Source organism: Gavia stellata, chromosome 36, assembly GCF_030936135.1.
Source record: "Gavia stellata isolate bGavSte3 chromosome 36, bGavSte3.hap2, whole genome shotgun sequence".
Classification (NCBI taxonomy): Eukaryota; Metazoa; Chordata; class Aves; order Gaviiformes; family Gaviidae; genus Gavia; species Gavia stellata.
In genome coordinates this window covers 1,621,001-1,645,959 of record NC_082629.1, presented here as the reverse complement: position 1 = coordinate 1,645,959, position 24,959 = coordinate 1,621,001, and the positions used below count along the sequence as shown (strand labels likewise).

General features: G+C 53.7%; 1 protein-coding gene across 3 annotated transcripts in view; it reads left to right on the top strand.

Moving 5' to 3' along the window:
• SARNP (SAP domain containing ribonucleoprotein) overlaps positions 1–22,861 on the top strand; it is a 31,049-nt gene extending 8,188 nt beyond the window's left edge. Inside the window, exons 9-12 of one of the 3 annotated variants that reach the window (XM_059832724.1) lie at positions 1,142–1,210; positions 19,547–19,636; positions 21,445–21,531; positions 22,169–22,861. In XM_059832724.1, the coding sequence (XP_059688707.1) occupies positions 1,142–1,210; positions 19,547–19,636; positions 21,445–21,486 (201 nt within the window). In that variant the 3' untranslated portion in view covers positions 21,487–21,531; positions 22,169–22,861. Of the gene's footprint in view, positions 1–1,141; positions 1,211–19,546; positions 19,637–21,444 lie in introns of all 3 variants that reach the window. The other 2 variants (XM_059832723.1, XM_059832725.1) reach the window with 2 other exon arrangements.
• Positions 22,862–24,959: the final 2,098 nt, after the last annotated feature.

Sequence of the window (24,959 nt, the reverse complement as noted above, 5' to 3'; positions counted from 1 at the left end):
CAGAATGGTCCAGGAACATGTGGAGTGAGAGTTAATGACGTAGGTCACCTGGACGTCGTGCCTGCACTGAGCTTGATGGGTTCCCGTCCCTTTGTTCGGCTGTCTCTGTGATGGTTTTCTCAGATGAGCTGATTTTAGAATGAAATGCTGAAGGAACAAAGATGTGGGTTTTGCTTTTTCATAAGCCTGATGCTCATGCTCCGCTTTTGTTGGAATTGCTTGAAGTATGCTTCAGGCATTCATACGAATGCCCTGTAGTAAATTACTCTGCTTTTAATGGCCAATGCTGCTTTGCCCGTCCGACTTCCAGGTCTAAGTAGGAGGCACTGAAGTGTGCAGGGCTGAGAGCTCTGTCACACTGAGCAGCCGCCTCAGTATTTGCGTGCTCGATCGAGGAGGAGCGGAACAGAGTTAAGCCAAGACAAGCTCTGTCACCAGGCAAGGTTCTAGGTTTCTCTGGTGCCAGGGGCGTAAAAGATCTTGCATGAGCATCTGCGAGGCAGAGTGGCACCAGGGTTTCCTCTGCAGAACTACACGCAGTGGAAGGCTTGTCCCTGAAAGTCGGTGTTCGTTAGGGATGAGTGCTGTAATGGTGGCTGACGCCTCTCTGGGGAGCCAGTCAGGCTGGGTGATGTGCTGGGAAGCTGCTTGGTCTGGGGACCTGCTTAGATGTGACACAATAGTTTTGGAAGGGTGAGGGTGCAGCAATGGCTTCTCAAACCTGTGGCAGCCAGATAGCAGCGATAATTTTTAGGAGTACTGGCAAGTTTATTTTCTGTTCGTGTTGACCAGGCCACTACAGGAAAGGTACCGGGTACAGCTGGCTCACAGCTGAAACAGCCGCCCCTTCAGGAGGGGGTCCCCACCTGGGGTGTTTATCCTTTGGTTGGTGTGAGGAAACCGAGGGTCAGGCTGGCAGTTTCTGGCTGCTTCGTTTGGGACGCTGGTTCTGTCTGGCGACCCTCGGTGCTGGCAGGAGCTGTTGCTGCTGGATGTCAGTGCAGCACAGTGCCCGGAGGAGTCTTCCCTGGGGCTGATTGCTGTGCACAGGTCTTTTCCTGGAGGCGGCTTTACCTCTATCCCTGCAACTTGAGTGATGGTGGTTTAAAAAAAATGTGAATTGTTTCCTATGTCTTTGTAGGTAAACATGGATAAATTAAAGGAAAGGGCTCAAAGATTTGGGTTGAATGTCTCCTCGCTCTCCAAGAAGGTAAGGTGCCTTGGTCTCCAGGACACTCTTTGCACCTCCAGATTAGCCCGGTGCTCCAGCTCGTAGCGTGCCGTGACGGTTCAAAGCTTTTGTGCTGCTTGAGGTTTTACATCTTGTTATTAGTGCAGCGGCGTGGCCCCGGACCCCGGGGGAGTCTTGTCAACACTGTTTCCCTCATCCTTCCTTCTGTTTGTTTTTGTGTGTGTGACTCTCGATATGGTTTTGAGGGAGTTACGACTGCTGAATAGAGGTGTTGAATTTTAAGGTTGTTCATCCAGATTTTAACACGGGAAGAGACACCGTTTAGCGGGCTGGGTAATTGGTTGGTTTTCAGGCGTTTGACTCGCGCTGTGTAAGTGCACGTTTCTGATTGGGGTGGGAGCCAAGTCTGTAAAGACCAAGGTAATGAGCTCTCTGAAGAGAAGGCGTCCAGAGCTCCCTGGTAGGAAATAACTCTTTGAAGTACAAATGAGATGAGCTTTGTAGGCGGGTGGATTTGGTCTTAAAGCTATTTATTTTTTCCAGGGGAGAAATATACACAAGCTTCTGAGCGTAGCCCCTCTTCTGTTCCTCGTACCTAGCAACTGATTTAGCTCAGCCTTCACGTGCGGGAGCTGAGGGCGGGGGTCTGTCGGTGGGGCAGGAGATGGAGCCACGCTCCGGCTCCAGCTGGAAGGGTGGGCTTTGCCGAAGGGTGCTGAAACGTGCTGGGGGGGGGCCGCAGGGCGTGCTTGGAGGTAAACGTGTGCCAGAGAATGCTGTGCGATAATCCCTTGCCTAACTGTGTTCTGTAGCAAACAGGGGAGAAGATGAATTTAGCACGTTTGGGGGAAAACAGAAGAAAGGATAAATATATACTCTGAGATTAATACAACATCCTGTGCACTTCCCAAACAAAAATAGCCTTTTCCTCTTCTGGGCTGTAACGAACCTCGTGCTGCAGCACTGTTCAGAAATAGTGGTGAGTGAAAAAGAATCGTCCAGCTGTAACAGCTGGATAATGTTGGCATGGAGACCTCTCCTCTTGATGCGGAAAAGGGTAGGAGCCAGGGGAGGTTCATCTTCTCTCCATCCCTGTGAAATAAGCCCCTCTCCTCCTCGGGGGGATGGATTTGACCTTTTTTGCTGCCTGTTTCTCCACGTACGAGTGTTCTGCTTTATTCCGCTGGCCCTGGGAATTCACTGATGTAGAAAATATCTGGCATTGGAGGTCGCTGTTCGCCCCCCTTCCCTCTCCTCTCCCTTTGGGGGTGGGGGAAGGAGGCCAGTGCATTAAAGCCGGGATATGTGGAGCTCAGGGTGAGAGGCTGCTCAAACATCATTAACCCTGTCACTAGGAGCTCCCATTTTTCAGGAGGAATATATGCCTTGTCAATGTTTATGGCCGTGGCCTTCCCTGAGTAGGATTGTGTGGCTGCAGCTTAATAAAGCTGGGGCTTATGGAAGGAGCAGGCTTCCCGGATTGCGCCGTGGCCCCTGTACGTGGCAAACACCTGAAACCACCGAAGTGCGAGGTCTGATCTCCCCGAGCCGTTCACCAGCAAATGTAGCTTGCCGTATACTGATGAGCTGCTCCCCGTTGTACAGATGGAACCTACCGGTGGGGAAAATGACTTGCCCAAGGTCAGGAATCGGAGGCAGGGCCGGCTCTAGCCTCCAGATTGCCCGACGCTGGGCTTTGTGTCCCCCGCGAGCTCTGGCCGCGCGCTCTGCGGAGCAGTGTCCAGCGGCAGGGCTCGCCTCGCCACGCCGTGTCCCTTTTTTGTTTGCTCCACCAGGAAGCCGAGTTCATGGGCTTAGAAGTGGCTTCTCCCACTGAGCGGAACACACTCTTGCATTCCTGGGAGGAATATTATTGGTTACTTTAATTAGCTGGTAGTATTGTGCTTCCCACCTGGGTGTTCTTTATAGCTTTTCATTACGGAGGAGCCTGGCAGTTGCGAATGTTTACATGTGTCTTGGCAGGTTTTTACACCATGCGTAGCAGCAAAAACTTTACAATAAACCATTGTCTCCACGGAGCCACACTTCATTTCCTATTCAAATTGGTTTGGGGAGGGGTAGGGATGTGGGGGGGAGAATCGTAGCTAAGGGGGATTTCAGACCTGCTGTGCGCAGGGAGCAAAAGCAGAGCTGTGTCAGTGGCTGTGAACTCATCTGTAGCTTTGAACCCCCCTTCCCCCTCTGTTAGCCCTCTGGGGTAGAAATCTTTCAAGTTTAAAATCCTCTTCCTCTCTGCCTAAAGGGAAAGCGAGACCCCGGTCGCTGGGAGGAGAGCAGGCGGACAGAGAGAGGTTGGCTGTGCTGGAGCAGAAGAGGCAGGTGCTCATTTGTCTCAAGGCAGCACGGGGCCATCAAATTAATTTTTAAAATAAATCAAGCAAGCGTTTATCTCCCTGTAGCACTGACTCTCCCCTCCGAGGCCTCCTGTTAAAGCACACGCTTGCTGACCTAAAGCTGCCATCCCTTGACTCCTGTTAGTTGTACTTAACCCCCCACACTTGTAAATGTTCCCTCTCTATAGCAGCTGCTCCCTGTAACACTCAAACTCTCCGCTCCCCAGGGGAGGATGTTTAGCTGTGTGTTTTATATGCAGGGTTTGATGCTGCAGAGGGAGCTGCCTGCGTCGTGGCTGTGATTCAGAAGCATTTCTCCAAGGGGGTGGTTTGCTCTTTATGTATAAAATAGCCTCGTAAGTCTCCTGCTGAGAAAGTGTTGGCACCAAATGGACAGCAAGAGCCCTTGGGATAACATAAAAGCTCTGTTTGCCACCTTTGTATTACATTATCAAATACCTTTCCCGAACCGAACAGATGACTAAAATAATTGGCTTTTATATCTCCTCTTTAACGTGGAGGTCTCAAACTGCCTTACGAACAATTAGCCGATTAACCCTCGGCCGTTCAGAGGTTGGGAGCAGAGAGGTGAAGTGACTGCTCCGAGGTCACCCCAAGTCAGGAGTCCCGGCTCAGAGCCTCTTCTCCCCAGTGCGTTTCCCTGAGCTGGGGGTGGAACGAAGGATTTTTGCTGCAGATCTCCCTATGCATGCCTAGTGTTCCTAGTCCTCATCGCAGGGAACCTGTCCCATCACCAACTCGGTGACTTCTCAGGGCAGGGGGAAGTTTCTGTGTCTGTTCAGAGACGGAGCGACCCGTCTGTAGCGAGGCAGAGTGGGGAGTGTGGCTCCCAAGCCGTGTGTCACCTTGAATAACTTCATTTTTCTTTGCCTGGTTGCAAGTCTTCCATTTTACAGCTGGAGCGTTGTAGCCATAAGCCATGTCGAGAGCTCTGCATGCGTCCCAGGTCGGATCCTGAGCGGCGGTAGCAGCACGGGATGCCAAAGTATCCCCTTGATCAAAAGGTACTGACTCTCCTGGCTAGGAAGAGTTAATGTTTTAATAGGGCCATTGGTCATGATTCCAGATTAATGCTGGTTTAATTGCAGTTAATGAGAATGTGTTTTACATGGAGCAGATAAGAGCTGCGCTCGCCTGAGATCAGCTGGCCGGTGCTGGCAGGCTGACTGCGTGACGTTCGTGTGGTGTTGGAGGAGAGCAGGGGTCGGTGGACCAGCAGAAAGTCTGTGTGTATACAAAATAGCTAAATGAGAGAGAGAAAACAATTGGCTTAATTGTTTGGCTTCCAGCAAGCTTATAATAACGTGCTGGGGAGGAATCCTTTTCCTGGATAATTTTTCTGCCTGCAGTCTTTCCAAACACCCCCTGCCAGCCCCGGATGAGAAGCTATTAACCACCAAGGAAGCGAAGGGTGGTGGTGGGGGAGACGTGCTGATGTTGGCAGAGGAAAGGAAAAAGGGTTCGCGGACAAGGACTGTTTCTAGCGAGCACGAGGGACGGACGTGTCACGCGTGGTGGCATATGCCTGCGTTTTTGAGAAGCGTGATGGGCTTATGTGGCCAGTTTGTCGTCAAGAAATGCCTTTTGCTGTCACTTTGAAGAGATGGCTCTTGCATTGTTTGAAAGGGCACATGCCCCTGAATATTATTTTCTTTCCAAACTTCACTTTTTCTGGCTGTCATCAGCTTTGTGTCTTTCTGTTGCTGTGTCCTCTCTGCTTTCTACCCAGTCTCTGCTGTGGTAGAGCGGAGGAGAACTATCTCCTCTGGGTTACAACCCGGCCCCTTCTCTTTCTGTGTGCTTCATCATAATTCCTCTTTCTCTCTCACCTTCTCTTTTACCTTCTGTAGTGCATTGTGATTAGAACGTGGCCCAGGAAAGCGTCTTCGCCACACTGTGAATTCGTAGTGAGGTTGTATTTGTCCTGAGTTGATCGCTTCATCTGCCTGTTGTCCGCACGTCCTTCCTCTTCAGGACCACTGCATGAGCTCTGCTTTTTGAATGGGTTTATGGAGCACTTGGCACTCCTTCAGTCAGCCACGTAAAAGAAGTTTTTCTCCCCTGGAGCAGCATCACAGTGACACGGGGGAATGGGCAGGGTAGCGTGCCAGCTGCAGAGGAGCTGGCATGTCGTGATAGACCGCATGATGAATGAGAGCGCTTCTGTGGGCAGAGTCCCGGTGCCACGCTTGGGACTTCTTTCCCCGTGCCCTGAAACTCCCATGACAATGTGTTTTTAAATCTTCATATTTTTAGGTATTTAAAAAAGCTGCTTTAGGTAATTTTTAAAGGATTTCTGTCTCCCTCTGAGTTGGACTAGTGGTAACTAAGGCAGCTGGATTTACAGAGGGAGGAGATTAAAAAATAGTCCTGGTTTAAAGAGCAAAAGGAGAGCGAAGGCCTCTAAAACACCCCTTATGTTTTGACTTTTTACAGAAACTTTTCAGTAGTCCTGCAGAAAGTAGAAACTAGGTCAGATAGAAGAATGCAACTCGAATTGCATGGGTGTGCAGAAACAAAGTCGGGAGATCCAGATGCAAAATAATGCAACTAGCAAAGAGTGTCGGAGCTGCAAGATGTGAGTCCGGAAAGCCGTTAGTCCGTGCTAACCACGGGAGTGCTCGTGGAAGGCTCAGCAGCAGATGGCTCGAAGGAGGCTGAGGTGTTTCATGCCTCTTTTTGCCTTAGCTGTTGCTGAGCAGGTCTGGCTGCAGATGGGTAACAGCGTCCATATCAAAAGGGAAACCTCAGCCTTGAGGAGAGAAGGCGGTTTTGGGGCGCTCCAGCCTTAATGTGTTTGCAGGTGAATGCTGGAGAGTTTCCAGCTGGCCCCTGTAAGGATTTATAGAAACTGAGCACTAATCCTCCAGGAGCTTATTTTTCTCTGCTGGACAGGAGCCCCGCACAGGTCCGTGTTCAGCTCGCTGCGTGCTGCCGTAACTGTTGGTGTATGCTGCCTGTCCCCTCGCTGCCTCTCCTTCCCCCAACCCCTGCAAAGCGACGTCACTATTTTCCAAGTTGAGCTGCTGAATGCGAGCCTGTTGGTTTAAGATAATGGGAAGTGACAAGGTGAAGAATAGTGCTGGCAGTCATGGACGTTTTAACACAAGGGTGCTGTAAGCGAGGCCTCCGCCGCCCCTGCCCCCTCCCGGGTCGCTCAGTGAAGGGGTTTGTGTCGACCGAGTCGCCGGCGCAGGCAGCATCCCTGGGCGGAGGGCAGGGCGCGTGAGATGTTTATGTTCGCCCTTTGTAACGGGGGGTTTGTAGTCTTGTTTTCAACACTCCTACACCCAGAGAGCCCTCCCCGTCCCCACCCTGCCCGTGGTGAAGCTCAGCACCGGAGCGTCTCTGGACAAAGGCCGTCAGATGCTGTTGAACGCAGGCTGCGTGGCGTGCTACAGCCCGGCCCTGACCTGGGCTGCGAGACGCAGGGCAGAGCGGCCGCTGTTGGAGATGTGGGCATGGGAAAGGAAGGCTTGGCAGAGCCTGCGTGCCAGTACGTGGCTTCCTGGTGTGCTTGAAGATGAGCCCAGGTCTTCATAGGGCTGCAACCCTGGCGAAAATAAGACCTGAGGTTACAAGACAAATGTAAGGGTTTAACAGACCTCAATTTTTTTCCCTTTTGTGTTTCTCGTTTAAGAAAAAGCAACAGTTTCCCCGTGAGGGCTGTGGTGGTCTTCACTGGCCCGAGGCACTCTGGCCAAGGGCAATACAACAGTCTCTTCTGGGAAGAGGGATGGATTTGTGGTTTCCAGTCCCAATCCCTGGTGATCCAGCTGGCATACAATGGGATTGTGCAAGGAAATTAAGGTCTTGTGTTTCCTAGAAGGCAAATAACGAGTTTTGTTCAACCAGCCTTGTCCCTTGCAAATAACTCTAGACTGGTATGCAAGGGAAAAGAAGTCTAGGTTTGCTGCTGGAAGCAGGAACCTCACTGAGGCCCGAAGGAGCTCGAGGTGATGTGTGCCCGTGGACCTGAACAGCTGCAGTGCCGTCGGGGGGGAAAAGCAGCCCCTGCACGCCTCTGTTCAGTGGTGTTCACGTATCGCAGGCTGCCGGGAGCCTGACTCCCTGCAGGTTGGTTCCCGTGCAGGAGAGTAAAGATGAATTTGAAAGGCAGGTATTGGATCGAGACGCCTTTCAAGGGGTTGTCGCCCTTTCTGGACTACGCAGTCTTAAAGTCTGACATACACAAGTTTCCTGCCTCCACAGTCTCTCTGCTATTTTAGTGGCATAATGCTCGTTGCTCTTCTAAATGTTTTACTCTCTGCTCCTGTGAATGAGTCACGCTGATAGGAAGTAGTGAAGTTAATGAGACACAAAGCCCGGTTGTGCCGCACGAGGTATGAGGAGCCTTAGGTGTGTTGTAGCAAACTACAGGTTACGCTTTTCAGGTGACAGCGTAATTTCATGGTTTCAGGTTGACTGCGTGCCTGCAGGCACATAACCACACAGGAATGCAAGTGTAGCGCTCCCGGGAAGCCCGTCCTGTTGCCTTGGTGGAGATGCCGGTGCTTTCCTGCTGCTCCCCTAAAACTCGGTTGTGCCAGAAGGGTTCAAGTTCAGCCGTGCAGCGGGGAAGTTGCTGTGCCCGAGGGGCTGGAGAGCCAGCGTCTCGAAGCGTCCCTTCTGCAGTGCCTGTGCTGTGACCCTCGGTCACCTGTGCTCTCAGCTGCTGTTATTTCCTCCCCTCTGGCATTTCCTCTCCAGCATATCCAAAATAATTTCCCCCTCTCCTGCTGCCTCAGCTACCCACACTCTTGTGAATCTTGCCACTGCCTTCCTCCCCTTCTCGGACGGTCAGGCAGCGGCACGGGTCTTGTGTGAAGGCAGTGAGTAGGGTGCTGTGGCAGGTGCTGTGTTGCAGACCTGCCCTGCATCTTTCTTGGTCATGTTATTTTCTCCCATCACACTAGCTGCTTTCTGGCTGCCACATCCGTGAGCAGGCGTTGCCACGACCGGGCTCTTCCCAATCTCCCCAGAGCCTTTCGCGAGCCTCCTTCCAGGCAGACTCTCCTGCCCCTCTCGCACGTGCTCTGCTGGGGATTTTGTTCCTTATCTGCCAGGGTTTTCCTGAATTTCCAGTTCTGGACCTTCTGGCTTTGCACTTCACCAGGGGCTTTGCAAGGGCTTAGTTCTCGCTTCCCCATGGAAAAGCTCCACGTCAGGCAAAGGTGGAGCTGCCCTTTACTGTGGTCAGTGCTTAAGTGACTTGGGTTTTGGTGCCATGGGAATTCGGGGTGTGCACGATCCGGTTGTGAAGGTTTCGGGCTGTAGGGAAGAGCGGAGGGAGGTGCTGTGCAGAGCCCACGTGCTGATGCCAGAGCCTGTGTGCCCACCCTAGGATGGCGTAAGGTACCCAGAGCCTGCCCTTGGCTCCCCTACGCGTGGGGCCATCTCCAGGGTTGGTGGTGGCAGCCGTACGCTGCGTCACTGTCCTTTTTGTACTGGAAACGCTTGTCGTTGGGCACATGAGAACATCTTATGCCCTTCTACAGCCGATAAGACTGTGGCTTTCGTTATCTTTTCAGTGCTTACTGGGTATCATGTGATGTTTTCTCTGGCCTGTGCTTAGGTAGGATGAAAAAAACAACAGTCAAAGAAACGCATAACTCTGTTTCCCATAGAAATGTCAACCTGGCGTCCAGCTGCCCTCCGAAAGGGCTGGAGGGTCTTCTGCTGGGCTGCAGGACGTGTGCTGGTGCAGCACCACCGTGGCTCAGCTAACCCGGTCCCAAAACCGCAGTTACGTGTTCACCGCAGCCCTATCTCAAGGGGAAGAAACTGTTGTGGAACAAACAAACGAGAAGTGACTGTGTGGCTTAGTGCTGCGCTGTCACTGCTGTCTGCTGCTGGGTCCAGCTCCTGAAGCAATTTGGCGTTTACCATTATTCCTTCGGAAGCGCTTCCCCCTCCGCCCCGGCCCTTTACGCGCACTTACACACACCCTCGATGTCATTTTAAAAATAAATGACGAGAGCGCTGCGCGGGGTCAGGGGGACTCCTGCTCGCACATTGATCCCGGCGCCGCCTGAAAGGGCTCCGCGTCCCGGACAAACCTTCGGGGAGTGGCGAAGGGCTCGCTCCCGGGGGGACAATGCTGGGGGGGACTCTCTGACCTCCCTCTGCCCAGTCATCTGGTTCTTCATTGGTCCCCGCTGTGAAACAGAACTTCGCTTTTGTCTGTAACACAAATACATCTTTTCCCCACCCCCCCTTTCCCCCTCTATTATGATTCAATCAATGATGTCATTATGTCCCATTCAGGGGCTCTTGAACCATTTGGCTGCAGGAATTTGGAGGAGTGGAGGGGAAGAATGGCAGACCCGGCTCTCACTCCCGGCCTTCCAGAGCCCATTTGAGTCTCAACTGCAGAAACAAAGTCAGGTTTCCCCTTAACCCCTCTTCACCGCAGAGGACAAAAGTAAAAACAGCCCCAAACCCCCCCCCATGAAGTGCATGGAGGTGGGGGTGTGCTATGCATACGCGGAGGGAGAGTGCGAGGAATGTCTGCGGGTGAATTGAACCTCGCGCGGTTCTGCTGAGGATCCCCTCCTTTCCATTTAACCCTTTTAATTAAGATAACTTAGGCAGCTCTTTCTGTTCTTGGAAGGCTCAACGGTTTCACATCCCCCGGCAGCACTGGGCTCTGCGGTGATGTTGCACCAAGTCTTTGGTTCGTGGCTTTTGAGGGGGACCCTGAGCTTCCTCTTCATGGTCGTGCACGTGGTGCCGACGGTTTTGTAGCAGCATTAGAAAAATACCTGTAAACGCAAATGATCCACACTCTTAGGTCCCAAAAAGTTTTCCTAGTCTTACTGGTTCGGCAATGGGAAGCCTCACTTTCTCAGAAAACCCTCTCGGATTTGGTTATCGGATAGCAGAGCTGATCTTTCCCAGCTCTGCACTTTCTGGAAGGTCCTTTAGGGCACCGATGGGTGCAGGGTTGGGGAATGCTGCGCTCCTGGGTGCTGAGAGACCCTTGAATGTAGATCCAAGACCATCTCAAATACCTTTTCTACCGAAGCCTCTGCGAGCGGGTGCCCTGCAGCGACGCTGCTGGCGCGTGGCTGGGTGTCTCCCAGGCCTGGCTTTCTCAGAATGTGTGGATTTAGGTTTTCCGATGTTTTAACTGTGGATGTGTAATGTGCTGTTGTAGGTTGGACTGTTAGGCAGCCGGGCCCATCCTGCAGGGCTGAAAGAAGCTTCTTTAAAAACTTGGTCTTATAATAACATTCGGGATGAAACTGCTTAATTCCATGGGTAATTTAGTGGCTAATACACTTTTTCCTGGGCTCTGGCCATTCTTGTTATTTAAAAGGCGTAAAAGCCAGCGAGAGGGTGTTCGTATGGAGATCTGCGCGGGAGGGGAGAGGAGGGGTCCCCATGGATGAGGCTGTTCCTGCTCGGGGGTGCAGCTGGCTGCAGAGGCTCGCTGGCACGCGAGCTGCCATCCTGGAGGAGTAAATGCACAGATTTAACAACTATTAGGGTTCGGTTACTCAGATATTTGCAGAGCAGCAGCTCTTTGCTAGATTTCCCTTCAAGCTCTGCTAGAATCTGAAGCTTTTAGTGATACTGGAGAAACCAAATTAAGTGACCATAAAAGATCAAACATGAGGTACTTTCTGAGTGCTTTACCCACCGCCTTTTATCTCTTCTGGTTGAAAGAGGTCTGAAGACTTTGTACGTGTGGGAGTGATGAGCATCCACGTAGATCCTGACTCTCTAGAGGTGCTGGGCTGTGTGTGGATGAAGGCTGTCAGCCTGCGTGTCCCCTCTTTTAGCCTGCTGCTCAGACATCTGTTTGGTTTTTCCCTGGTACCCGGAGGCAGCCCTGGATGCTCTTGGACATCAGCTCTTTCCGTAGGGCAGTTCCTGTCTGCTGGGGTAGGGCAGCTAACTTCTTGAGTTTTGTTCCCTGCCCAAAATCTAACCGAGTGACCCTTTGCACCGGGTCCTCCCTCCGCAGGATTTTGTCTTTGCCTTTCTGCCGGAAGGTAGGGAGGGCTCTTCTGCTCATCCCTGCTGCCGCTGCCCAGGAGGAGGGTGACGGTCTGTGGGGTGAGGCTGAGGAACCAAGTATCCAGCCTAGAAATCAAACACGGACCGTCCCCTGGCATTGCCTGGGTGAAGGGTTGGCCCGTCGGTGCGGGGACCTGCAGGGTCCAGGCTTGCCCTCAGGTCTGGACGGTTATTTGGCAGAGAAAAAAGGAGAGAACTGATAATCCAGCCTTCGCTCTGCTGCTTCTCAAAAAGAGAAACCAGGTGTAACTGGTGAGAGAAAGGCTGAGTTACGTGCTTCTCTGCGTGGAGGGTAGTGCTTGAAGTAGCTTATAGATTAGCGCAAACTCTCTTGTAATTAAACTGCAGGCAGTGAAATTGCACTGGAAGGTGCTGCTCTGCCCCGCTGATTTTCTCCTGCGGGCAGGTTTAGTTTTCCCTGGTCATATCTGAGCTGATGGGTCCCTAACTCTGCCCTCTCGAGCTGCTGGCCCTTCTGTGCCGTGGTCGCGGTCAGTCTGTGGGGTACAAAGTCATTGCCAGGCCACGGGTGCCCTGGGAGCTTCTGGGCAGCAGGAGGAAACTCTTTGGTCTCCCAATCTGCTTCACTTACTACTGAAAAATCTTTTACCTTTGGGGTTAGGAGCGGTGGGTGCTCGCCTGGCTTCCCAGGCCCTTGGGTGTGTGTACGGAGCCTGGAGATAAAACTGCCTTTGAGTCAAAATGAAGCTGTGTTCCCAGGGATCCCCGGGAGAATAAATACGCGTGGCTCCAGTGATCGCCTTTGCTGTCCACCGCGGCAGTTGCAGCGGGCACGTTTGCACCTGAGAGTTTTCTCGTTCTACAAACTCGCTGCAATTTCATCTTCTTTTACAGGGACTTCTTTTAGCTTGTAAAGCAGCAGCACTTGGACGCTACGGGGCACTTCTCAGCTGGCCGGTGAGGTCTGCCGGACCCGGCAGCGTGGTGGGCTCGGCGTCTCCCGCCGCCTCGCAGAGGCGGGTGGATTTGCACTGCCGCTTGCAGGGGAAGGGTTAACGTTGCCGTGGTGTGTTGCCGTTTTTGCGCTTGTTGGGTTTGAATAGAATGGATTTTTTTTTTTTTTTTAAATCTGGGGCTAATGTGCAATTCAAATCATGTTTAGTCATCGCCCGATTGCCTCTTTTTAAGAACAGCTGGACTCTTCGAGGGAAAACTCTCTCGCTCTGCCAAGTGGCTTTAACTCTGCTGGCTTCCCGTTCCAGAGCCAGGTGTATCGCTCTTAAACGTGCTCCTGGGGTCTGTGCCAAACGCGGGGGGCTTGCCTCAAATCCTTCCCACGCTGGGGCCGGTGAACTTTAGGAGGGAAGAGCCTCTGTAAATGCCATATGATATTTAAGATGCTGTTCGGTGGGTGCAAAGAGATAAAAAGCCCCTTCCGAGGCCTTTTGCCTTGCGGTGCACCTGAAATGTGTCTCCTTCACTCAGCCGTGCGGCATTCCTGACGTGTTTGTTTCATCCCTGACGTCGAAGTCGAAGAATGCTTTTCAACTCGGCGCTGGGAGAGTTGCAGGTGTACTCTTAGCACATGTCTGTGACTTTCTTCTCTTCCTCCCCTGCTGATCCCGTTTGGAGCGAGCATAAACTTCTAACTGTGAAAGCCGTGGTGTCTTGACACAGAGAAGCCTCAGAACTGCCGGCTGTTGCGGCTCCTGCCCAATACGATGTACAGAAAAGCGCTTCAGCTGGATTTTTTTTTTGCCTTCCCAACCTGTTTTCCAAGATGTGTGTTGGAAGAAAGGACAAGGAGCAAGCTTGTGGTTGCCTGTTTCCCTTAGCTTGTATTAAAAAAAACAAACAACCAACTTTACTGAGAAGGTGAGTTAGTCCAAGAAAGCAGCTGGTCACTGATCCTGTGTTGCTCAGGCTTCATTAGTGTGAACTGGGACCTCCCCGGTGTGCAGCGAGAACAGGCACGGCGTTTTAAACAACGCGTGCTCTTTATGCTTCCCATCTCCTTTTGTAAATAAAGATCTTCAGGGACCTGCAGCTTGGTCTGTTCTTGCACTAGGCTTGCCTGGGCACTTACAGCAGGTTTTTAACAGATGAAGCGAGCCAGAAGATCAAGCTTTGCTCTAACTTTTGGTGACTTTGTGGACTGATTCTGTAATCGAGTTCCAGCAGAGGCAGCAGGGAGTGTGCAGATCGTCCAGGGGCGTAGGCTGGCCTGGGGTGCGTTTGAGTGAGGCCATCGGTGACCCAGCTGCGTTGGATGTCGCCACCGTCTTGCTGTGAGTTCACGAATGGGACGTGTCTCTGAATCCCTGAGTTGAGCTCCTGGCCCTGGGGCTTTGGTGTCTCTTTTCCATGGAGATAAAGCTGTGTTTGATGTTTCCGAAATGCGTTGAGGCCCTTGGATCCGCCTACGTGGTGTGATTTTGTATAAGCTGTGCTGTTCAGAAGTCATTCCTCCGTGGCAGCAGAATAGAGGGTCCTTCTAACACACTGTTTGTATAAGAACTGCGATAGGGACTTTAATGTATATTCCTGCCACGTGTATCTAATCTAAGTGGAGTCCTCATGCTGGCGGTATTTTGGAGGAAGGCTGCGGCTATCTCTGCTGGCTCAGTCTCAGCCTGTGTCCCTCTGCGACCAGCTCCAAATCTGGGCTGGAAGCATGAAGTGCTGTTGGAGACGAAAGAGCTGTGCTGACTTGGCTTGAAAGGGGCAGCTCGAGATCACCCCTGCCTCTTGTCGGGCTTTGGGAGGAGCGGGACGTGAAACCCAGCATCGCTCCTCCTTCCTGCAGCCTGCTCTGTGTGCTGTGAGGAGATCTCCTGTGTGAAAGGCGATTTTGCGGATGGAAACGGGAAGGGGTGTGAGGCACACGTGGAATATTTCAGTATAAACCCTGGGCTTCCCTATCGCTTCCCGTCTCCTGCTGAACGCTTGCTGGTGTACAGGAGCATCGACTCCAGAAGGACTTAGCGGGTCTTGAGCCTGCGAGGGGAAAGAAACAGGAGGAATAAATACGCTGAGATGAATTTCAAAAAGGTGGTGGGTGACAGCTGTGCGTCCTAGGATTGGAGTGTTTCTGAGAATAAAACCATCAGTTGCTGTCATTCACCCTCCGGGTATGAAATTGGAAGCCCAGTTACCCTTGAGTGTTTCATAACCTTTACCTTTTGGAGGTCAAGGCCATGTCATCATTAATCTACCATCGCCTGAAAGCCTCGGGGCTCTGCTTTTCATCCTGCCATCCGTCATGCTGCAGCGAGATACAGGAGAGTGACCAGAAGGGTCCGGTTTTATACACACATGTGGGCGCACACCCATTCTCCGAGAATGAAAACACCGAGGATGCGATTACGGAGGCTCGTGTCTGTCTCTCTGCATTTGTGATGAGGATACTCCGGGCTTCATCTGCAAGTCCAGAGCAGTTTCCTCCTGGGGACGCTTTAATCTGCAGAGAAGGACGCTCTCTGCCCATGCAGCATGAAACTTGGCCTCGGGGGCGGAGATGTCATAGCGACGTGGGCTTTTAAAATACAGAGTGGGTGCACCAAGCAAGCCGTTCCCCGCACGTCGGGGAGCTGCCCCTTTGGAGAAGGCTGTTGCCTTACCTCTTGCGTGGCTGTCGCCGTGCAATGAGCCCGGCCAAGCCAGGGCAGCCAGCTGTGGCCTGGCAAGGGGATAGCTGCAGACGGCAGCGGAGCGTCTCCATGCGTTTGTCCCTTTCCCCTGGGCTGAATCTGTGCCAGGGTCTCCTGGAGAGCCAGGCTGGTTCTTCATCCTCCTCCCTACCCAGCTTCTCGGGATGAGCCTGACGTTTCTCCTGAAGCCTCATTTCATAGCAGACACGCGGAGCAACTGCTGTTTAATCTGCGTGTCTGAGGGCTGGGTGCTGCGAGCACAGAGAGGGATGTGTTCACGGATGGTGGGGCCTTGCTGGTCTCGTCCTTTGCAGCAGCTCGCTCAGCGCGGAGGTCAGAGATGCTCGTGATGAATCATTTATTAGAAGCTCGTAGGCGCTGGGGGCTGAGGGCGGCTCTCCTGCTTCTTGCCCTGAACACCAAAGGCGGTGAGATGCTTTTAGGTGATCCGGGATCAACTTCTGTCTGCCCTTTAAGAGCGAGGCCGGCGGTGGGGGCTTCCCCTCTGTAAAAGTTTGAGTCCCGCAGGGAAGTTAAGCAGAATATCGCACCGCAGCACTGCTGACGCAGCTCCTTATTCCACCGCTGCAGGAATTGCTGCGTGCAGCTTGCCGAGCTCAGGTGGGAGAGGAGAGCGGCAGGCTCGCTGTCAGCGAAGGGCTGAGCTCTGCCTTGCAGGGAGCTCGTGTGTGGTGTTCAAAGGTAACCAGCTGTGCTCTGCCTGCCCTGAGCTGGGATCCTGGGATCCGAGCTGGGATCCGCTCTGTTGGCAGGGCAGCGGTGAGTGCCAGAGCTCTGCGCACCATGGAAACGATGAATTAATGCCTTTTGGCATTAACTCTTCCAGCACCAGCAGTGGCACTTCTGCCTTCTCCCAGGAGAGAGGGAATGATCCAGTTTTTAAATGGATCCTTCTGTCTTTTGGGAATAAGCGGTATGAGCCAGCGGACAAGCTGTTAAACCTGGGTTTAATCAGTGCTGACAGGCACTCTTCCAGTCTGGAGCTGTGCAGCCCCTGTTGCCCTTCGGGACCTCTTCCATGCACACTGGCGAGCTCCCCCACTCGTGTCGCTTGCTTCAAGGGGAAAAAAGAGCGCTTGAAGCCCGAGGTTCCTCTGGATGCTGCCCGGGGCTCGTTGAAATGCTGGGGTGCGGAGGGACGAGCCCCCTTTCCTCGCTTCCTTCTTCCCTGCATGGAAGAGGGCAGGCAGCAGCCTGGGGACATCAGCCCTGGGGACAGAAGGGCCTGATTCTGCCTGGGGTGGGGCAGAGTCTGCTCCCTCGGTGCCTGGAGTCCGTGGGCACTCCAGACAAGGAGGGAACCCGGATCTCGCACGGAGAGGAAGCGGATCCCGAGGTAGATTCCCATGGTGGGGGGGATGCAGTTCCTGACAGCAGCCCCCTGCGGAGCTGTGCCAGCGCCCTGCGGTCCCGCAAATGAAATTTAGGGATCAAAATTAAAGCTCTGGGATCGCAGATAGCGCAGGGCAAATATATTGATACGCTTGTGTGAATGCTGCCTTGTTACCAGATCGCAGGAAGGATTTTGCTTCAGGGCTTGGGGTCTTTCGTAAAGGCTTTTTTTTCCCTCTTCTTTCCCCCACCCCCCTTTTTTAGACAAACTACAAAATAACTATCGTGGTGTGAGTGCAAAGGGAACAAGCCTAGAAATAGTAAGGTTAGAAAATAAATCTGACATCCTGCCAGAAAGGTCAGCTTTCCCTGCAGATGCTGGTGCACCCATTTGCACGCTGGAGCACGGCCCCGGGGCGCTACCAGGGGTTGATAGATGCGGAGATAGCAGCGTTTTGATAGAGGTAATTTTCCTCAGATGGGTTTCAGCACCCCATGAATCAAAACCTGTCAGCGAGAAGCTAAAGATGGAGTGAAGTTTATTGTACGCGTGTTTGCATCTGACACTGTCGTGCTAGGGGGTCAAGTGAGCGAGATCATTAGGACCGTGTTGATTTAGGAGGACGGTTATGTGCTTTCCCTGCAGGGCAGTGGTGGGGGCGGGAGGCATGGGGGTGGCTTACCGAAAAAATAAATAAAAACCTACAGCTCGGTGCAGTCCCTGGGAGCCTCCTGTGTCCTTTTATTAAAGACACAGCGCTTTTCTTCTTGAAAGTGGCTTTGGGGCCATCCTCTTGCTCGTGGGATTTAAACCAGGCGGGCAGCAGTGATGGTTTTTAAGAGCCTGTTCAATGTCGCTAATGCCCAGGTTGGATTTTTCTTTGTGTGGCCACAGCTTGTGCGTACGTCGCGCTGCTCCAGCGAGCGACTTTTCCTTCCCTGTCCCCATGATAATCCCTCCCGGTGTTCTTTGTTCGCAGCCCTCAAGTTTCGCTGCTTTTCTGGGACGTTGCTTCTTCCTGAAAGCTGGAGTAATCCTAACCTGGGTTGGGAGAGGGCTCTCGGCTGCTCCCCTAGGAGAGCCTAGGATGCATGCGTGCCTGCTGTCCCCCTCCATCCTCCTCCGTGAAGTGGGACTGGGGAGGGCCGGGAGTGCCAAGGGTGATTTAGCCTTGGCTCGTAGCTTCGCTGTCAAACCACGGAAAGGAGGACCGGCAGAACGGAGCAGGTGGGTGAGGGTGGTGATGTCCTAACAACGGAGCTGTCTTCAAAGCAGTCCTGCGCAGAGGGTTGCCGGGAAGGAAGGTTAAGCTGCGGGCTCAGTGGGGCTGCCAGCGCTCGCCGTGGTGTTTGGCAGCAGTCCCTGCGGTGAGGGGCTGTCATGCACGGGGGGGCAATCAGACGTGTTTGGGCCACGGCTGCTGGTGGCTTCCTGCAGAGCCGGAGCTTGTGAGAACCTCGGAGCTTTCAGTTCAAGCACCTCGGCCAGCCGTGTTGCCACAACACATGTCCCTGTCAGGAGTAATAGCACTGAGCGGGTCATCGTGGCCTCATTTATGTAAGGTATTGACATGGTGAGGTTACCCTGCTGCTTGCTAACGGGGTGCCCGGTGCCACTCTTGGTCAACTTTGGCTGCTGATGGCATGGTTTATGACCTCGAGCTTAAACGGATAAGCGTCTAGTTCGATTCCTTTTCTTGGCCGGCTAATTCCAGTTCATCCAGGTGAAGCACTGGGACTCGAAGCGTATTTTCTTGGAAACGGTGCTCCTGTCCTCTTTCTGCCTGGTGCTCCTTGCTCTAAACCCCAGGCGATGGCGTTGGTAACTCTGGTTCCTCAACGCGGTGGGAAGCCGTGCATCGGGGCGGCATGGCCGGGAGCCCTTTGGCGAGCGAGAGCCTGCTTGTGAGCCGTGCTCCCCTGGATAACGAGATGTAGTGGATGGGGTTATGGGGGGTGAGAGCTCTGAGATGTGCTTAATGATTGGGGAGGGAGAAGTGGTAAGAGCCTCGCAAGGTAATTGGGCAGCCTTAACTGTAGAAATGGCCTGAAAGAGGCACGAAACAGCTGGAGGTGGGAATAAATCTGCAGAAAATTGATGCGTTGAGGCTTTTACGGGCGATGATGGGTTTTGCTATTACTGGCGATCAGGATATCGGCGTGGGTGATGGCAGCGGAGGTAAAAAGCCTCCAGGTTTTTTGAAGAACCTTGAGAAGCAGGGATCGGAAGGCTCTGGGAAGTGTCAGTAGGAGTTTGCTCACTTCGGCTAGAAATAAATGAAATGAGACTTAGGAAGATGGGGTGAGTGCCGAGCCTCCATCTCCAAATTAGAATGTTTCCGAGAGAAGCGTCATGGTGCCTGTGCCTTGGGGTGACTGTCGGATTCCTCCTGCTCGCTTTCCCAAGGGCATTACGAAGGTCCCTGTGACAGCTGTAAATGCTTCCCCCAAATCCTAGACCACATCCCGACAAAGGTGAGGCTCTGGCTGCTGAGGCTGGATTTTCCTTCGCACGTGCCCGCCTGCACCTTGTCGCAGTAGCTGTGACGAGCGTCTGTCCTTTCCTTCCACCCTCCTTCGTGCTTGGGTTTGAGCGGGAAGAAATTCGGAGCAAAGACAATACGGTGCTGTAACGATGGGCAGGCTTGAGGGGGGCCGTGGCTTTATTTGAGGAGGCCGTGCCGCGGGCTGGTAGCTGGACGCTGCCCTTGTGTGTCCTCACTGATCGCTGCTGAAGGACCAGAGCGGCCCTCGTTACCTGACGTGCTCTGCAGAAGCTCTTCTCCAGCACGTGCGATGCATCCCCTGCAGACAGTCCACTTTGCCAAGGCAGAGGAGAAGCCTGCTCTGCTCTCGGCCTCTCCGCTGCCTCGATCCAGCTCTTCTAGCAGGTGCTCTGGTAGCCGGGGGTGGGAGGAACACGATTTACCATTAAACGAGCGCCCTGGGGTATTGCCAACAAAATAAATCTTCATCCTTCTTTGTGCCAGAGTGAAGAAGACGAGAAACTGAAGAAGAGGAAGGAGCGGTTTGGCATTGTAACAAGTTCAGCCGGGGCTGGAGCTACAGAGGACACAGAGGTAAAACTTTTTCCTGCACGGATGGGGAGCGGCCGAGGGTGCTGAGGGGAGCAGTGACAGTCCTGGGGGTGGCAGCGGGACTCCGCACACCCGGGACCTCGCTCGGCAGCAGGTCCCCCGCACTGGCGTGGGGCTGACCCCGAGCTGTGGGTGGGTGCGTGCCTGTGGCCGCTCAGCCTCTTCTTGGCAGTGAGTGTTGAGCTTCTGCCATCCGATCTGTTGTGGCTTTTCCCCCGGCTCCTGCTGGGAATAGGCTGCTCTGGAGTCTACCAAGCCACGGGAGCGTGCCAGCATGTGTTGGCATCCAGCTCCTCCTCTTGTAGGATGGCACGGATGCTTCCAGAAGGGGTGGGGGGCACATCTGCTCTACTGCGGTTTGTCCCAGCCTGGTTCCCCCTCCCCTCGGTTTGAGCTGACTCACTCTATCTGCTCCTCGTGCTCTGTAATTCCCCGTGTCCTGGATGCTTCTGGACCCTCTGCTTCCCCTTGGATGCTATTGCAGGTCTACATCGATAAATCCCCGGAGACTCTACAATATAATGAGGACTGAGATGCTGACCCTGTTTCCAGCTTTTCTCCTGCATGCTTTGTTCTGTCCTCTTTTAGGCCCATCTTTTAAATTTGTAAGCTCCTCAGGGCAATTTTGTGCTCTTTTATGTACTTTCACGCTTTCTTCTGCTTCAAATTGTTCCAAGTCACCGCGCAGGCTGTGCTCCGGCACGATAGCTCCCACATTAGGTTAGGTGGGGTGTGCTGTGCACACCTACGGTGCCACGTAAATACGGCTCCGGCGCGGATCAGCCGGAGTTGGGGACCCCTCTCCTGGGGACCAAGGGACCCCTCCGGCGTGGGGGGACTCCTGCGTTAACAACCAAATGGCAAAGGTTGCAGCGGGGCGAGTGTTGGGTCTTGGAAGCTGCTTAACCAGATGGCTCCTGGGCTCGGCAGACGAGAAGTGGGTTTTGTTTGGTTCCTAAGAGCAGTCTCAATAATTCAGGTGGGGTTTAGGGGCTTTTTTTTGTGTGTGTGTTTTGTTTTGGGTTCACTGCAAAAACGCTGCCCTGCGTGAAGCGGGGAGCGGCGTTCCCAGCCTTCTGCCGAGCATGGGAGAATGAGCCCCTCTGGCCCGCGCGGAGGGGGCGGCTGAGCGAGGGATTCCGTGCTTTTCCGTTAGGTCACTTGGAGATTGTGCCTGGAACAAAAAGGTCTTTTTACTGGTATTGTGTGCACTCAAATGCACCTTTCCCCTGGAGATTCTTGATTAGGGCTTCTGTTGCCCCCGGGCTATTTATCCTGCTAAAAATTAAGATTTATACGCCCCTCGTGTATCGGCTTAAAGGCATATCTGAGAGACGCAATAGTATATTTAATGCGTTTTAGTGTGTCCCTCTCACCTTTTCCATGAATAGGAGAGTGTTAACCCTTTGCCCTTTTACATTTCCCACCTCCCCACTGCCTGGAAGGGTTTCCAGGCCTCTGAAGTAGGCATTGTTCCCAGCTCAGCCCCTTTGTAGCGTGTTGCCAGCAAGGCGAAGTGACTTCAGCAGCACTGTATCTCAGGCACTGTATATTTCTGCTGCTTGATTTTGGGGCGCTCTTTGTCCCAGTCTTAGAAGAAAAACTTCGTAGCTCCCTTGAACTATCTTGGGGTCGGTGCGCTCCGAAGGGGCCGGAGCCGGCGAGCTCTGGGTTGTTACCGATTGCAATTTTTTCGTAAATTCTCCGTCAGGTTGTGTGAGAGATTTTAAAGAACTTGTTCGTTAGTTTCTTTCTGGTTTTGATTTTCTTCTTGTAATTCCTCTTTGCAGGCAAAGAAGAGGAAAAGAGCAGAACGCTTTGGGATCGTCTGATGCCAGTCCTTCTTAGCTTCAGCCCGTTTGCAGTGTGCCTCTCGAGTGCGTGCATACTCTTTTCTCTCTTTCCCCCACTTTCTCTCACTCCCACACTGTTTCTCTAGGTTTTAGTGATGAGTAGACAGGGAATCCCCCGTAGTTGTATGATTGTGCTACTTATTTTTTTCAAGTTACGAAGTTTTAAAAATGAAGAAAAGTTGAGCAAAAAGAAGAAACGGTTCTCAGTGCGTCTCCGGTAGCCCGCGGTCCCGCCGTCCGGTGGTTTCCCAGCTGCTGGTGGGTCATTCGCAGCAGCTCGCACCGGAGACCCTGTCTGGCGGGGAGAGATGGAGAGCATCCCGCTGCCCTCCCAGTGCCGCTGGGAAACGCCTGAGCAGGGGAGAGTCAGCAGACGGGCAGATAGAGCAACGGCAGGAGGGCGGTGTCGGCCGTGCGACGAGGAAGGGAAAAGGTTGAGGACTGGAGAGGGAGCAGGGTTTGCTCTGCCCTCGGCGGCTGCTTTTTTAGTTTAAGGACTCCCGCTGCGCTGCTGAGGCGAGGACTGGGTTGAAGCGTGTTGTCTGTTTGCTGCCGATGCCGTCTCCAGCTCTCAGGCTGCCCTGGTCCTCTCCTCCTCCTCCTCCTCCACCCTGTGAAAACGGGCCCGAGGTTCAGCTGTCTCGTGGTTTCTTCCCAGCAGCTGGGACGAGAACACGCCTCGCCTCGAGAGCACGATGCATTACGTGAGTCCTGCTCTGGATCTCTGGTGTCTGACCCCTGGCTCGTCCCGGAGCTGACAGGTTGAACGTCAGGGAAGGATTTTCTCAAATATATTGTCTCGTGTTTTCAAAAATGGAAGTGGCGTGTGTGATAGCCGACACGCGGGGCAGTTTTCCGACTGCCTTCCTTCCCCGGGTGAGGCTAATGGGAGTTGTCAGAGCGAGAATTGCTGATTAACCCTAGATCAAGACTGGTGTCCCAAAACGAGGAGGAAAACGTAGCAATGCATTTGCAAATGGAGCCCCTTCTCACCGCTTCATTTATCCTGCCTTGTTAAGCCCTCTGCGGCTTGTGGTGTTTCACGTACGTTTTCCAGGTTCCTCTAAGGTCAGTGACACATTTCTCTCCTTAAACGACAAACCAGCAGCGTCGCTTTGCCCGATGTCTCTTCTCAGGCTGGATTTTATCTTGTCCTCTCTTTGCCTCAGCTGCCAAGCTGGTTTAACTCGCAGACTTGCAGAAGAAGCCTCAGTCTTCTCCGAGCTGCCAGGCGGTGCAGGAGAGCACCAGCGTTATCCTGGGACCCGTGTTTTGAGTGTGGAAGTTCTTGGTAGCTGTGCAGGAACGCGGTTCCTTCTGCTGCATTAACCGTAACCCTTTCGGTGAAATTATGGAGGAAAAAAAAAATATTGGCTGAGTGACGTGAAAGGCAGCGCTGCCGCAGCTTGTGAAGTGCTCCTCACTGCTTTAGTGTTTCAGATGGCACCTTTGTTCTTTGGGAGCCGTAAAGAGCAGTTCCCCGGGGTGCCTTGCGTGCGTGGAAGAAGGGGTGGCAGTGGAGAAGCGTAGGACCCCGAAGCCGGTGGCGCTGGGCTGGCAGCGCTGGGGCAGAGAGGAGCTGCCTGGTGCCCTTTCCTCCTTTGCCTGCCTAGAGAATTAGTTTCACTCGCAAGCGTTCGTTCCCGCTGCCTCTCCCACCCCGTGCAGAGCTTTCCCTCCCGCGGATACCTCGGCCCCGGGCGTAAGCAGAGATCCATCTGTCCGCGTGGACTTTGAGGTGGGCGTTCTGGCTGAAATCCTTCTCTTGTCTGAAGACTGACGTCCTAGGATTCTTATTTCTGACCGTAACCTCTTCCCGGAGACATGTTTGCCTTCTCCGTGCTGGGTTCCTTAAGACGCTAGAGAACAGCGCGTGTGTGTACAGATCAAGCTTTTCAGAGGCTTATACCTGATTCTTAATGAGCAATATATATATTTTTTTTAACGTAGAAGTCTTCACACCGCTTCTGTTCCATTAATGTTGGCAGTCTGACTGCGTCCGTGTGCCCTCGGTGACTCTAAGCAATACCTTGGACGTTTGTTTACTTTCCCAAAGGGCAGCTACAAGCCACGGGGTCCGGGTTACGTTGTGCGTCTTGGGTTGTCAGTGGCTGAGTGAATCGAGGCTCCCTTGCTCCTTCCTGATTTAATGTTATAACGTTACTCTGATTATTTTTTTTTGTATGTCAGATTTTGTAAGATGTATTTTCTATTTGGCTCACGATCTTTTTTGCTGGTTATTTGCTTGAAATGTTTTGTAGTGTGCCAGGGCAAACACTGCATTTCATTCTCGGTTTCATAATAAAACTGCTTCTCCAAGGCAATTCTGGTATGTGTCAGTTTGATGCATGGCGTGGCCGAGGCTCGGGGCCGGAGCGTGCCGCTGGGAGAGAGCTGGAGCAGATGGAGCCTTGGCCGCTGCCGCCTCTGCCGGCGTGGGGGTGGCTGGGGGGCAAGAGACCCTGCCGGGCCGTCGCCGGCGGTTGGGGATTGTCCTAACGTTAACTTTGTGCGGCTTGGCCAAAGTCCTAACCCCCCCTTGGCTCCCCAGATTGACCTCGCTGCTTCGTTCGGATGCAAATCTCCTCTCTTCCCTCTGAGCTGGGACCCGGCCGTGACCCACGTACGAGTAACGGGCTGGTCGCCGCTTCTCACCGCCGATGGTTTGGTGCTGTAGACGAGGGGTCGTTGCGGAACCCGAGGGGAAGCACGGACACCCCTCGGCTTCGCCGTGTCTGCTTGCTCCAGGTCCCTCTGTCAGAGCGTGGGGGTTACAGCCGGCGGGACAAGCCGGGGGCTGCCGTGGGGTGAGACGCTGCTGGTCCAGGAGCTCTCCGGGGCTGCGGGTCGGTGGTGGCTGGATCCCGAGCTTGGGGGGCGAGGAGACGCCGTGGGCTGCGCTGTCTCCTGTCTTCCAGTAGTGTTGACAATGGCACGTGGGACTTCCACGCCGACGGTGGGATGCCGTCGCCTTCCCCCTGAGCCAAGGGCAGAACCGAGGACTCCGATTTCACCGCCGGCTCAGCTCTCTGGCCCGGGGACCAGCGCGGCAGGGGGGTCCCAGCCCCTCTCCTGCCCTCCCCGGCCACGCGTCCTCCTCCCTGGGTCGCTCTCCTCTGCCCGTGGGCTGCCGGTGGTGGTTCTGCCCCGGCAGATCTCCCGGGGCCGGTGAAGCGACGTGTGCGTCTTCCCCTCCCTCCCTCCCTCCCTCGTGTCGTCTCCTCGTTGGGGATGAGTCTCCCTTGGCTGTGGTACCAAAATCGGGATGAGCTCCACTCCCTCCCTCTCCGCACGGACGCCCCGGTGTCCCCGGCCCGTGCGGGCAGCGCTGCCCTCGCTCTCCTGCCCCCCCGGGGAGGGGCCGGGGGCTGTTTTGTAGGGGACGCTGCATCTTTCACCCGCCGGGCTTTCCCCTCCTGGGCGTAGGGGAGAATCGTTCCAATCACGCTGTG